This window comes from Mytilus californianus, unplaced genomic scaffold (genome assembly GCF_021869535.1).
Source record: "Mytilus californianus isolate M0D057914Y unplaced genomic scaffold, xbMytCali1.0.p SCAF_5, whole genome shotgun sequence".
Lineage (NCBI taxonomy): Eukaryota > Metazoa > Mollusca > Bivalvia > Mytilida > Mytilidae > Mytilus > Mytilus californianus.
This window is the reverse complement of record NW_026262701.1, coordinates 73,354,735-73,370,804: the sequence shown is the minus strand read 5'-3', so window position 1 is coordinate 73,370,804 and position 16,070 is coordinate 73,354,735. Positions and strand designations below refer to the sequence as shown.

Below are 16,070 nucleotides of genomic sequence, written 5' to 3'. Positions count from 1 at the left end.
TGTCTGAAAGACTAGCATTTTTGGTAGAAATATGAAAGATTTCACAGATTTATAATACTTTATAATTTTTTAAGTCATGCAACCAAAAAAAAATAGCCTTATTATTCTTTCTCCATTTTGTCCCTAGCCACAAAGCTATTAGTGACTTTCTTTAGAAATAATGTCTGGAAGTGACCCACCATACATCAAAGGTGGCTTCCATACAAATCCCATACAAAATGGTAAATTTGAACCTTTTAGAATTATTACTTGAGTCATGATCTATGCATAATTCACACATTTCTGATATGTCCACTAGTAACATATTTTACCTTGGGCAAATTTATAAGTTGAAAATATTGGTTGACATCAATAACTTGACAACACATCTTTTTTTTTTTTTAACAATGTCTGTCTTTTTAGACTTATAATATTATTTGATTGTCCCATTATTTTGGTGAAACTTGGATGTGCTCAACATCATTCACCTAAAGGTTGGAGTCAAATATAAAATTTATGTCATATTTTGTAGAAAAATAAAATTTATGTCACCTTGTTTGATGATGAAGTGCATATCCTCCTTTATTCAGGAGTTTTATAGACTCTAGATGATTTAGAACTTAACATATTATATTGACGCCTTTCTATTGTTTAAGCCTCTATGTTGTCCTTTATGTGTTCTGTCAATGTTTTGTCGTTATGTTGCCGTCTCATTTAAGTTAACCCTACATTTAAGCCATTTTTTGTTTTCATATGGTCTGTTGATTATTTTTTTATGTTTATTTTTCATATTTGTCATGTTAAAATCATCCATATGATGTCTTCTCATTCAGTCTACTGTATGAAATAAAATTTGAATAATTTATCTTTTTGTTTAATCTTTTTTTATGAATATAACTATGAGATTGAAGGGCATGTCAGAAAGAGACAAACATAAATATTTGTACTGATTTATCCTTAATAATGTCCGATAACTATCGGTCCTTAACCACCAAAAACCAGGTAGGTCCGCCAATTATGAGTGAAGTGTTGATCCTAATGTCTAAATAAAAGTTTGTGGTGGTTTTGTTCTATTTTGTAGAGGGGCCTCGGTGGCTGAGTGGTCTAAGTAGTTACTACTGTAATCACTAGCCAGTCAACACTGAGGTTGTGAGTAAAAATTTTGTTCCACACCAAACATACACAAATAGACCCCCCTTTTAACTCACACTTCCTTGACAAGATGTGATAAATCTTTAAAGTACAAAATGAAAATTATACTACCTAAGTGTTACCTCTTATGATGTCTGTTTTATTGTACAAGAACGCAGATGTCCTTACAGCTTAGATGTCCATGGAGTTCATATCCATTTAATGGCTTAAGTGTAAATGTGTTTTAATTGCTTGTAATCATTATAAGAGGGTCTGGATGATGGGGGATCCTTCATTTCTGTATTTGTTAACTTTTAGGCCATTTTTCTCTATTCTTTATAGTAAGTAAGTAAGGAAGTAAGTATATCATTTATTATAGTGACATGTGTAGCATAGATAATAAGAATACAATAGTTAAATAAATTTACACCCGGCCCATTGGACCTATAAGTCACTTTAAACCTAATGTTCAAATTTTCAATACGTAATGTGAGATTGTTACTTATAAAGAAGTTCCTTCCTTTTACAGAAAAATAAATTTAAATATTTGGCAGTTTTTCTTTGATGGAGTGTCATCAAATGAGCAAATGTTCTATTATCAATAAAATTACTATCAAGGTTCACTGATTCAAATAACAAGTGTCTTAAATTATGGTAAGCTTTACAGTACAAGAAGAAATGTTTTTCATCTTCGACAGATTCGTCATCGCAGAAAGTGCAAAATCGTTCATCAGGAGCCTTATAAGTGTTGCCCATTATTCTATATTTTATATATTTTACATTGATCTATTTTCTCTATTCTGTATATTTTTGGTCCTTTATTCTGCGCGTTTTGAACATTATTCTCTATTCTGTATACCCCATCCAGCCCTCTTATAATGATTTCTTCTTTCTTTGGAAACTTATATATTGGTTTGGTGTTTGCTTAACTAAGACTGGACATTGAATATGATATATCTGTTTATATCCCTATATTTATCTATATAGTGGCATGCATTTAGAAATACTTTGCTTTGCTTGAAACTTAGATGGACATTGAATAATTGTATTTGAAAAAATGAATAAAAATTAAAGTTTCAGTATTAAACTAGAAATTGACAATTGAGATAAAAACAACATACTGATAAAATATCAGCATAAGATGCTTAACCACTGAAAATGCCTTTTTTAGATACTTGTCCATAAATTTTGAATTTTGACCAGGGCATTCTGCTGTATTAGAAAATAATTGCATAATATATTTAGCAATGAAAAAATTAAAACAAGTATCCTTTGACTTCAGTGTTATCTAAACTGTAATAACACAAGATCAACAGACTATCTTTATATACTGAGCAAAAAAAGTTTGGCAACAAATATTTATAAATAATTAATAGTTTGGCTAACAACAATCGTGCGTTATTCAAAAATTAACCTTCATATCAAAATGAAATATACATTCGTGATGACACATGCTTCCACAAAAAAGTGCACAGGTAAATAAAAGCAAAACTTGATAAAACTTTTTTTAATGGTCTTATTAGCATAAAAATGTTATTATAAGAAATGAATGCTTCTTTTTGTAATTTCATTGGGATGTAAAGCATTGATCGTGCACACATTTTTAGAATGAAGCGCGAAAGCGCTTCATACAAAATGTGCTTCAGTCAACACTTTTACACCCCAATAAAATTACAAAAAGAAGCATTCATTTCTTGATTGTATATTTCAAAAATTAACTTAACTTCTAAACATGAGAACAAATTAATTATTATAACATACCAAATAAACCATAAGATGTGATTTCCACTTTACAGAAATGTTAATAAAAATGTATTTCTGAAAAAAATTTGATTTTAAGTTTTTTGTTAAAATATATGTTGCTAAACATTTGTTACTCAGTATAAATGAGATGATTAGTTTACAGGGATGATTTAGGATGATGATCTAATTAAGCTTGAAGTGAGCATGTTTGTTTGTTGGTGTTTAAGGGCACTTTCACCAACTTTGGGGTCTTTGCCTATATCTTAAGTGGCTTGTTTTCATTAGTAGAGGAAGCTGGAGAGAACCACTGACTTTTAAGGAAAGAAAATTGGCAATCCTTGTCAGTTAAGATTGAGCCAAACATACCTCCTTGAGTGGGGTTCGAACTCACAACCTTAGAGTTGACAGGATAATGATCAATGTTGATCATCATGAAGAACTACTCAGACCACTTGTTCACAGAAAGTCCTAAATAAGAACCATTATGTAAATCATTGCTATTTTGAGAAAGTTTTGAAATCTTAAGAAAATACTGTTTCATTGATTATGTATGGAGTGATAAGAAGAAAAGGTTCATGGTCAGAATAGTATCATACAGTTACAAATGAACTTTCAACTTTAAAGAATATTCTTAATAAGTGCAGAATATTGCTTGTTGGTGCCAAAAAAATATCCAAAGAATTACTTTTATGAAAAATATCATTTTGGTCTAAAAGCTGCATATTTCTTGCATTGTTCAGTTATTATATCATTTTATTTAGTTTCAAATGCTCTTATAAAATATTCACACTGCTAAAGATAAACATGTTTAACATATATATCCTCAAGAATTAAGAAATATCAAATTAAATTTGTACAATTTTAATACTGTTAGAAAATTATAAGCATGTCTAACATTTCCAGTGGTTATTGCCTCTGATGTTAGTCTAACTATAAGCATGTCTAACATTTCCAATGGTTATTGCCTCTGATTTACTACATATATTAATAAGAAGATGTGGTATGATTGCCAATAAGTCAATTCAACACCAGAGACCAAATGGCTTATAAGTTAAACAACTAAAGGTCACTGTACAGGCTTCAACAATGAGCAAATCCATCTCGCATAGTAAGCTATAAAAGATCCCAAAATTACAAAAGAAAACAATTCAAACCAGAAAACTAATCTGCTTTACAATATGCCTTAAATGAGGGTCTGGATGTGGGGTCCTTCATTTTTGTATTCTTTAATTTTTTAGACCATTATTCTAGATCTATTTTTTAGATTTTAGCACCTCATTATTCTCTATTCTATATTATTTTAGTCCACTTTTCTCTATTCTTTATATTTTTTTGCCCAATTTTCTCCATTCTGTAAACCCCCATCCACACCCTCTTAAATAACTATAACTATTCAGAATTACCTTTGTTTCTGGTAATAACGAAATCAGTGTATTTGTATAATTTTCAATCAATATAATTACTACAATTACAATTCTTATAATGCATTATTATTTCAAACTATTTTCCGATACTTACAAGTTTATCCACTCATATATTCCTTCTTGAAAGTGTGCAAATCAAAGTATAATACTCACATTCTTTGTCATTGAGTCTTTTCTCAGTATGAGAGATATTTAATGAACCGAAAATCTCCACAAAACTTCCAGTATAACACTGCATATTACTGGAAAATTTGGGGGAAACCTGACAAGTACTCACAAACTTCTTTAACATATAAAATGACATAATAGTTGACCTCAGGCTTTTTTTTTAAATTTCAGTCTAAATTAAACATATATTCATATATTTGGATCCATATACAAGATACATTTTTTTCAGGGAACCCAATATTCCATCTTTTAAAAAAGATTTAATTGTTTAATATCTATATGGATAGTTCATATTTTCCTGTCTCCTGAGTTAACTGATTACATTTTGCACCTCTACCAAAATTGCATAATCTAACCACGAAAAAAAATTGATGAGAATAATTATTAATATTCCTAACTTTCATTCCCTATCCCTTAAATCCTTGAAAAATTTTAAAGATAGTGTGTTTTAAGTATCTATAGTCAGAGAGATGATTTTATTTTAAAGAATTGTTTGTCTCTTATAATAAACATCTGTATAAAGAGGAACAACTCTAGGTATAAATTGTCAACTTTGTAGTAGTGGGATCATAAAAAATAAAAAGAATTCTCTATTTGTTTGAGACAGATAAATCAATTAATAACTGTTACTTTTTTTTCTTTAGTTTTAAAATCAATCTTATTACATAATTTGTCTGTAAAAATATCTGCATATAATTTATAGCTGTAAAAGGGTATTGTTCAAAATCAGAGTCATATAATATCAGAGATTGGCAACTCCATTTAATGGCCATATAATGTATTCTGGCTCTCTCATTATTTTTCAGTGTACTTTTTCACATACTGAAATGTTCCTTCCGTTTTATATTTTTTCTCAAATTTCAGAATTTTTCCATATCTTTTGAAGTAAAGATTAAATCAAAAATTGACTTCAAGATCTTGAAAATGCAACTGAACACAAAAAAAGGTGTTAAGGTGGTTTACACATCTTTTTTTCTTTTTGATAATACAAATACAATGTTTTATAACAGATGACAGATATGGATCCAGTTTTAAAAAGTGTGGGGGGGGGGGGGGGGGGGGGGGGGGGGGGGGGGGGGGGGGTCAAACTAGGAAACGTTCGAAGTCGGACATGTAAAAAGTTTTAGCCTTAACCATATATGAAACTCCATTAAGTGGGGCCTGGGCCCCCTGGCTTCACCTTAAATTGGACTCTGCATAATGTATATGGAACTAAATAATTTCATGGTAGGATATTACAGGTTCAAATATTTTATATGTTTTTTGTTCAAATATTTTAGACTTTTAATTCCTTTTGTTTAAATTTCAATGAAATCTTGAGGGCTGTGTGATACAACAAGATTTTGCAAAGTTGCTCATCGGATTTTATATATATATATATATATGTCTCTTTTTAGGTCATCCAGTATATGAGATATTTGGATTTATATGATTTATTTAAGGTAGATTCATGGTATACCGCCATCTTGGATTGTACAATCGCAGTACAAAATGGGTCTAGTTATTTGTCTAAATCTGCAAATTTGGAGACAGATTTGCAATTTAATGGTTAGACTGTATATTTATATAAAGAAAACTTGGTGAATTATTGTATTATACAAAATATTTATACAAATATCATTTTTTTGGTTTTTAGAATCATTTTTCTCAAATGAGCCATTTAAGGAGAGATAACTCTTTTAGTAAAAAAATTATACTAGACTGATAGGGAAATTTTTAATTTTTACTTGTAGCAAGAAAACAAGTTCGGTGACACCATTTTTTCTTTTTATTTTCTTAAAACATATTATAAAACCTATCTTCTCACAATTTATTTCAAAATTCTATCTCATAGAATTTTTTTTATGCACACAAATGTGCTTTTTCATGAACAATCTAACCAAATTAAGGCAATTTTCAACGACTCATAGCTTGAAAAATAGCACGGTGACCCATACTTTTTATTATAATTTTGAAAAAAGCATAGTAAAATCTTCATTCTGGCAAAGTATAAGAAAATTCTATCTCAAAAAATATATACTTATGATCTACCTTAAGATATTATGGATATTTCTGTTTCAGGGACACTGTATCCCCTAAATCATTTTCAGAGATGTGTGATTTTTCAGAATATTTTTATTGATATTTAATATTGGGTAGTTGGAATGCATCTAGGGGACAATCATTTATAACCTAAATAGGACTTGGAGGAAAGAAAAGGTGGGCCAATTTTTGGGGTATCCAATTAGGCAATTGTGTAAATCAAAAGTGCAAAAATGGTTTTTGATGAATAAACTTGTTCAGAATTTGATTCTTCAGCAGAAATGCCCGTCTGGCTTGATTCTGATGTCATATCTAAATCTATTGTGTTATGTTGTCCTTTTCAGAATTCGTTTGAATTTTTGTTTCATTTGAGTTGATTATGACCTTTTATAGTTTTGTTTACTGAATATAGAGAATGACAATGTATTGCATGTTTGATGACTTAATTTTTATACTCCCGTCAAAGACGGCATGTATATGGCATACCAATGTCCGTCTGTCCGTCTGTTTGTCAATCCATCCATTAACACTTCATATGATAACTCACATTTTCGTAAACTAATTCTCACGTAATTTTAACACAACATTAGGATTTATTGAAGGAAGCTCCCTTTTGCTTTTGAAAATGTTTTGCTTTGTTGTTCCAGAGTAACAGGACTTGAACCATTTGAATTTAGGCAATTTTTCACATATGATGCACAAACTCCAGTATGCCTGTATTGATTTCCTCAAAACTTTATATCATTAATATGATTGATGAACGGACTTTTAGATTTTTTCAAATTTTCCGTTTTTCCTTTCCAGAGTTAAGGGACTTTGATTCTAAAATTTAAGTAAATTTATCACATGTTGTACCTTAATTTGAGTTTCCTTGGATTGATTTACTGATAACTTTACATAACTATTGAAATTATTGAACATAACACACTGATCAATTTTAAAACATTTGCTATTTGTCATTCCAGAGTTATCGGACTTGGACCATAAGATAAATAAAGGCATTTTTTAAATGTAGTATGCTTGGATCAAATACTACAAAGTTAACACATGTTATTGGTAAATGTACTCTTGATTTTGAAAATTTTCTGGTTTGTCATTCCAGAGTTATGGGACTTTTAACAGTCATAATTGACATAATACTTATTGAGTATTATCATGCATGTTTTTCTTGAGAGCCATTTTATTTGTTTCTGATTAAAATTGTCTTCTTAATAACCCAATTAATTTTTGCAACAATTTCAATATGCACAATAAGGACTTATCATGCACTTTTGACACAGCTGTTTATTGCTATTTCTTAGTGTTTCTGATTCTGAGCAATGATAATACTGGTACCTTTTTCTTTACAAGATTCACACAAAACTCATAATTGAATGTATTGCAACTGTTTTAGACTGTAGCATGGAGTTAATGCTATTTGTTCAAAGCTTTCAGCCTTTTGTATTTCTGCATCTATACAGTTTTTACTATACAGATGAAATACTGGATACCGGTACTCCAAACAGGAGGTTGATATTTGTGATTGGGCAAGGGGGCCTTGTAATTTTTGACTTTTTAAATGGGAGGTCTTTTATTGACTCTGTTTTTTAGAGGAGGGAGGTTAGAAAAAATTGAGAATTTCCAATATTTTGTCACAGGTCCCCCAAATGAAAGAAAACATATCAGCCCTATGAACACAAACTAAACAGGTTTGCAAACTTTGTGTGATGATGATGATGGATGGCTGCTTAATGTACAGCTGCAAATTAAATGCATATTCCAGAGGAGAACATGATAATTATATAGGAGTATTAACAGTACTTTGTACTAGACCGACATGCTGAGCTGGATTTTCAACGTGCTAGTTCACAAGGCAACAAACAGTCTGCAGGAAGACATGTCACTCTACCAGGACACATTATTTTGACTCCTAGCTGGCCAAGTATTTGCTCTTACTCCTTAAGCTCAGGCTTAAGGTAAAAGCAACAAATACCAGATTTAAAGTCTTTTAGTTTGACCTTGTCCAGGTTCGAATTCACAACCTTCTGCACTAGTGGCAACCACTCTACTACTATGAGACCCTCCCACACTAATGGCAACCACTCTTCTACTGAGAGACCACCCAGGCGGTTCAAACTGGATTGATAAAAATTGGTACCTTATGATAATTTTGTTGAAAAATGACTTAGTTCCCAAGTGTGGATACTTGAAAGATTTGGGGAAATTCCTCTTTCAACTCCATAGTAGCAGGTGCACAATTCCAATTTATGTGCAACCGCTCTTCTACTACGAGACCACCCAGGCGGTTCAAACTGGATTAATAAAAATTGGTACCTATTGATAATTGTGTGCAATCATTTAGTGAAATTTTTAAAAGATCTTGGTTAAAATTTGGAAGAGGTGTTAATTACACAAAATAGGTACTGTCTTTTATAAATTTTGCTGAAAAATAACAAAGTTTCAAAAATTTAATAGCAGGTGCACAAATTCAATATATGTTCAACCTATCTGTGAAGTTTGAAAAATCTGGGTTGAAAGTTGATTACACAAAAAAGGTACCAGGTCTTTTGTAAATTTTTCTATAATGATGAAGTTTAAAATTTTCTGGTTAACTATTGAGAATATTGGTATAAAATAAAGGAGACACCAATATTTGGGGCCAATATTAATGACAGCATACTATACCAGGAATTTAAATGTTCAATATAGTACACATTTCTATAGGTTTGTATGCAAACTTTTGCAAAACCAAGAAATAAAACAGCCACAAAAATATAATTATTCCTCAATCCACGAAAATTGGTACCCATGAAAATAAATCCAGAGTACATGAAAACCAAACAAAGACACATCTAGTTTCCTTCTGATGCTGAAAATTTCAAGAGTAATATGAGTTATGATTGCCAATGAGACAAGTGATGTGGATGTAAGTAAAAGTATTTTACCAGCATTCTCTCATTTAAAACTTTGTATGTATATATATATATATATATATACAAGTCTAAATTGAAAACAACGTTCAAACCTATGATTGCGTTGGATAAAAACCGCAATTTTTATACGTGTCCATGCAAAACAAATTTCTTGTTAGAGGGGTCTAAATACAGCACAAACAACGTTTTCCAAAAGACCAAAAATGTGAAAAAGTATATTTTAACAAAACGCATTTGACTAACAGGTTGAACAACAAATGTTCTTAAACCCTGCTGACTGCCGTTGGCGATTGCCAAATAAACGGATCACTGATGTGATAAATGGATCTTAATTATAAATTTAATACTAAACAGAAAACAATAAACTTGCAGAAAAGATGGTATACCGCAAACAAAAGGTGCAAAGGTTTTTGTACACCATATCCGGATTTCAACAATTAATGTCTCTTCAGTGATGTTAGGAATCGAAACGGTATTTGGAAAGCCATACAATTTACCTCTATATATATATATAAATAACAGATGTAGTGGACAAGAAACATGTAATAACTAAAACACCTAACTCATACAAAAAGGGAGAAGTCAATAAAAACTGACAAAACCAAACGCTCGACTATATCAACTAATGGAACGACTGGAAAACAAATGTCATATTCCTGTCTTGATACAGGCATTTGCCAAAAATGATGGGAATAAAACTGTGAGACAGCCATCCAACAATTAGACCTCTACTGTAAACCATAGTGTTTCTTTTAATGGACAAACACCAAATCTATAGCTTACTTACCTGCATTTGTACAAAACTTGTACAGTTCTAATAAAAAACAATAAAAATTCATGTATGTATGTTTATTTATAATATTCATGATTTTTTTTTTTTAAAATGACACACAATTGATGATGCATGATTCAGCAAGCTGTATTTCATTAAATACAGAAACCCTAGCACTCCAAAACTTACCCAAGCCACACCAAATGAATTTTTAGGTCTTTAGATTTTTGTAAGATTAAATAAGGTTACAGTTCCAATTTTTATAATTATGGCAGATGAAGAGGATGTAATATATGAATTATTAATGTATTCAAATTACATTCAGAGACATAAGTTAAAGGAAGGAGTCGCAACTTTGATTTCATATGTGGAATATATGGGGCAAGAAGGAGGCAGATAGATTTGTCTTTGAAAATTGTACAGAACTGAAGTTGTAAAATCTAAAAAAAAAAAAAAAAAAAAAGAGTTAGTTTGGTGTGACCTTTATATATAAAATACATTTGTGAATACATTGAACGGCAACCATATTGAGATTCTTAGGTACACGAGTAGCTGGAAGTATGTAAAACACAAAAATGTTCATGTTACCCTATGTGCTCAACAATTTACACCAAAACTTCTACAACTGTTAACAAATTTTCTCGCAGTTCAAATTAAATTTCACATACAGCTATTCGAACATATGTATATGTACATATATATATATGTATATTATATATGATAAGATATAAATTTGGCAAAGGTGAAACAGTTTGCTGGTAATTATTAAAATAACATGAGTACTGCCAAGAAATTTTACTTGCAAACATTTCTTCATAAAATTGATATAGAATTGACCACATGCAAGAAAATTAGTTAAAACATGATTTTGGTTGTAAGGCATTAAGCACACCATCATTACACACACACAGACTTTCACTATTGCTACACATTTAAATGTTGTGCAATTTCTGTATACAATTTTTTCTTAAATTATTACCACTTGCCAAAGTCATCAAAATGATAACACTGTTACAAGATCTGATTTTGCACCTCAATGATAAATCTGTGTGTTTTTTTAAAGGCACAATCTAAAATTATATCTAAATATACTTCATATCAAAATTTCAGATGATCTTGAAAATAAGATCAATAAACTAACTACTGTGGATTCATTGTTATTCATTGGATACCAATTTTAGTTTATTTTATGGTCAAAGGTGAACCACGAAATTAAAATTTCAATGAAGTGCAAATTTTCTATGATGTTTGTATGCAGACTTCGCAAAATCAAATATCCATGAAAATACACCCATGAAATGAATCCACAGTATTCTGCAAATAAATATTTCAAACACACATCTACAGGAAATATCCTTCTATCTTCACATTCTATTTATAAACATACTCATTTCAACTATAATATTTAATACGAGTATTTGAAAAAAGAAAGTAGTGCTATCAAGTTAGTATATTTAAGGTTCATCCAATGTAAAAAAAAAAAATGGATTTGAATCGACTCTTTACAAGATGGATCCAGGATTTTTAAAAGGGGGAGGTGTAATTCATTATAATTAAATAAAAACTGCTGATTTTATACTTAAAATTTATATATATTGTGAAGAAACATCGGATTTTTATTTTTCTGGATGGGCCTATGCCCTTTATGATCCCCTCTCCTAGATCCACCACGGTTTCATATCATATCTAAGTTTTGTGTCCTGCAAATATATACTTTATATTCTTATGTTGTGCCAACATACAATTCAGTAAATGGAAATGAGATACAACCATGTTTTTGATACATAAAAACTAACCGTATGTATTGATCAATAAAGGCCAATATAAAATAATCCTTTAATATTCATCAATCTGTACCCAGGCAAATTTTCATTTTACTTTTTACTTTTTTCTTGTATAATAATGAACATTTCCTGGTTGAAAATGAAGTTTTACATTTTAAAATAATCAGTTTCCTGGTTATAAATGAACATTTTCTTCAAAGAGGCAAAAATATGAAATAAATAAGTTTATATGTGTGGAGATGAGATTCAAATAATTATTTTATTATGGCCTTAGTGAAGAAATGATAAAATTTCATTCAAATATTTACAATTCATTTAATTACATGAATACACAAAAGACATGGTATGAACACCAGATGTAATATACTGCATAAATACACAACTGTTCCCAAGCCAAATGTTTTTTTAACATGCTAATGCATGAAAATGGTGAGAAATGATATTGGGATGAAAGACTAGAATTTGATACCTAATATTAATGCCCAAATAAAATGAGCAATATTTTGTGTAAAAAGTTCATATGTTTTTTTAATTTATTCATACGTATTTAAATATGGCAGTTATCCATTAGTTTCTACATGTTAATTCACATTGGCTTCAAATCGCAAAGTTTCAAACTTAGCACAAATGTCAATTGTACAAACATGTCTCATTTTGAAAGTTTATTCCTAACAAAAAATGGCAGTTCAATTATTTTTATCTGCTTCAGAGGTAGGTATATTCAGACTGTATTAAATAAATAACAACAAGACATAAATAGTAAACAACAAATTATATACATTACTGTAAACTAAAGAAATTGTGTAATCTCATATTTAAAATGTAATACATGTTGTATCAAGGGAAGACACTTTTTAAATAAAGGGAACAACCAAATAAGCCATTATTAATAAAGTTTATATTATGTATTAATGGAATTGCCCTTACTACCAAATAATATGAAAATGAAATTTTTAAAACAAGTCCCATAACTCATGAGTTTTAACAAAATATGATGTTCCCTCCATTTATTAATTGAAATTTTCTATTCTTTGAATACTTAATACATTGAAATATTTCAGAGGTATGGATGTATAAAAAAAAAGTTTTGGGGATATAAAATGTGAAAATTATAGGAACCAAGTTCGATAAATACAAGCCTCTTTTAAATGTATGTACACCTCGACTTAGTATATTTTCCACACAATTTTTTCAGTTTACAGTACTCAAAATACATTGGCTAACAATACATTTCTTGTAAAATATAACACTTGAAGTCCTTCATTAACAAGTTCTAACAGTATTGATAAAATACTTGTAATAGTCATAGAATTAGTGCAAAATCAAGCAACTCAAATAAAGCAAAGATGTCAAGATCTAACTCATTGAAAAAAGCAAAGATGTCAGATCTGACTCATATTTTTCCAGGCTTTTATTAATTTCTATAATATAAATGTAAATTCAGAAATTTTCTATATAAAAATAAGGAGATGAGGTATGATTGCCAATAAGACAACTATCCATCAAAGTTTAAATAAAGTGGATGTAAGCAATTATAGGCAACTGTACGGCCTTCAACAATGAGAAATTGCATTTATTTCTGTAATTATAGAACAACGGACAAAAATGCGAGATTATTTATTGCAATTTCTGTAAATGTTGCATACAAATAATACTTTCATTAATTAAAATGCAAACTTTTATTTTTGCAAAACCAATCCAATTGCAATTTTCGCAATAATAAAAACATAGTTGCTGTAAATTCAGAATTTTTTGCTTACTTTACAGAACAATTGGTATATTGAATCATACTAACAAAAAGGTTTGCAGATAACTTACAACACAAAATTTACATCTTGTCGATTGCATTTCTTAATTGGGATTAGTTTTCAGTTAATGCAAAATGTCACTCATTTTTGCATGTTATACAATTCATTTGTAATAAAATGAACCGAATTCAGAATTTTACAATCACAATAATAATTAAATAATTAACATCTAAAAGTTTTCTATTAAATTCAACTAAAGGCAAAACGAAAACTATAGAAAAAACACAAGAGATTCAAATAACAATTGATCTAAAAATACTAAAATTCTATTAATCTCAAAAATGGCTATATTATAAATATATTGCATTTTAAAGATGCATAAAAGTGCTAAATGAATGAATTTCTATAATGGTATGATTGATAATCCTGTGGTAACAAGGATAGCGGACAACTATAATAAATATATAAAAATGATAAAGCTTAGCAAAACATACCCTGTGCAAAAAATACAATGCAATGATTTTTTTTTAAATATAACAAAAAAATTACATTTCAACTGAGCTTCAATGAATTTTTTAATATATGAAATATTTCAACTGAGCTTCAACGATTTTTTTTAATATATGTAACATTTCAACTGAGCAATATCAATGTAGAGTAGCAACAGTTTTTCATGAAATTATAAAAAAAAAAATTTTTTGCAAATAATATCTCAATAAACAATGTTTTACAATCAGGAACATTTTAACATGCCTTATAACAGAATATCATAATTGTATCTTATTTTTTTTATACAGTTTAACCGTACAATAATTGATATTTTTATGAGCAAAATTTAGAGTCTGTCATGGAAGAATGAAGACTATTTGCCTGAATTGCAGTCTTTCATCAACTTTTACACCAAATTTTAAAACACCTTTGACTTATCTATTTTTTCAATCACAGAAACTCTTATGTAATAACAAGTAGCAAAAAGAAGACAATAGATTTTTACCAGATAATAAAATTTCAATGCTATTTTTAGAGTGATACTTGTTTGAACACCACTTTAAATACACAAATATAAATGCAGTCGAAACGTTTGAGTGAGACAACTGCCAAAGAAAATTTGAGATTACAGGAATTTTGAAATCTCGGCAGTTGATTTGTTTAATGGGACAGACTTTTTACTTAGAAATATTTGAAATAGCGTTGATCAGTTGTAAATGTTTTATGTTCTCAAAATACTTTTTTTCTAACAAGATCATGCATTTTATAAATTTTATACATTAATTTCTATTTTATTAATTCCAAATATTCAAGATACAGGTCTTGCTACTTGTAAAAAAATAGCTTAAGATGTGAGCACCATGTGTTTTATAAAATGTTAATACAAACCATTGGTAATGATATATAAATATTAATGAAAAAAATAATGTACAATATGTCCTATTGCATTGCATTCCAATTTTATTGGCTAGGCTTTGACATTTTCAAAATTGAAAAAAAAAGTTAAAATCAAATGTAAATGATATATAAATTAAACTTAAAATATTTCTCCAAATGTATTATTCAAATATTGTATACATAGATATATATATAAGAATTGACATAAAATAACATCTTTTGTCAAAAGTTATTTCTTATGCTAGTTAGCAGTCCTTTAAATGGACCATTTCATAACAACACATTTTTATCAATGATTTCTTCAATAGCTCAGCCTAAGCAGTTAATATTTATTAAAAATTTAATAAAATAAATGCATCATAATAAATAAAACATGAAAAAAATTAATACAAAAATGTATTAATTTTGGCTAATAGTATAAGCTGCTTTCAGTGAAAAAACAAAACAATAGAGATTTGAAAAATAGCAGTACATATTGTTTTTAAAAAGATTGCTTCTGCAAAAATAAATATTTCAATAACAGACAATTTATAACAAAAAAGAAATGGCAATTATTTTGATCTCTAGATTTTCTTTAGTCTTAACTGTCCTTGACCTCTGTTTCTTGTGCCACTACATTACAACATTTCTGTCCTAGTATAGTACAACTAGCTGAAAATTGAGAAAGACAAAATATTATTAGTATTATTGATTATTTGTGTAAAAACTATAATGAACTATTTGTTTATTTAAAGTTTCTTAAAAAACCCAAGACTATTACCATGTAAGGACTTGTTGCCACATGTAATGTATTGAGAGTTGCCACATGTAAATGTAATTGATTGAGAGTAGCCACATGTAACTGATTGAGAAAACTTTCATGTGATTAATTGAGAGTTGCCACATGTAATTGATAGAGAGAACCCACATGTAATTGATTAAGAGTTGCCACATGTAATTGATTAAGAGTTGCTATGTGTAATTAATTGAGAGTTGCTATATGTAATTGATTGTGAGTTGCC

The 16,070-nt window shown here is 29.2% G+C and overlaps 1 protein-coding gene and 1 long non-coding RNA gene across 4 annotated transcripts in view; one reads left to right on the top strand and one right to left on the bottom strand.

Annotated features, from left to right (window-relative positions):
* Positions 1 to 16,070, top strand: part of LOC127701448 (uncharacterized) — a 43,817-nt gene that overhangs the window by 19,438 nt on the left and 8,309 nt on the right. The gene's annotated exons all lie outside the window — the stretch shown is intronic.
* The window catches only part of LOC127701426 (large neutral amino acids transporter small subunit 1-like), a 29,829-nt gene continuing 28,004 nt past the window's right edge, over positions 14,246 to 16,070 (bottom strand). For all 3 annotated transcript variants that reach the window (XM_052205300.1, XM_052205301.1, XM_052205302.1), the window contains one exon: positions 14,246 to 15,720. In XM_052205300.1, the coding sequence (XP_052061260.1) occupies positions 15,650 to 15,720 (71 nt within the window). In that variant the 3' untranslated portion in view covers positions 14,246 to 15,649. The remainder of the gene's footprint in view (positions 15,721 to 16,070) is intronic.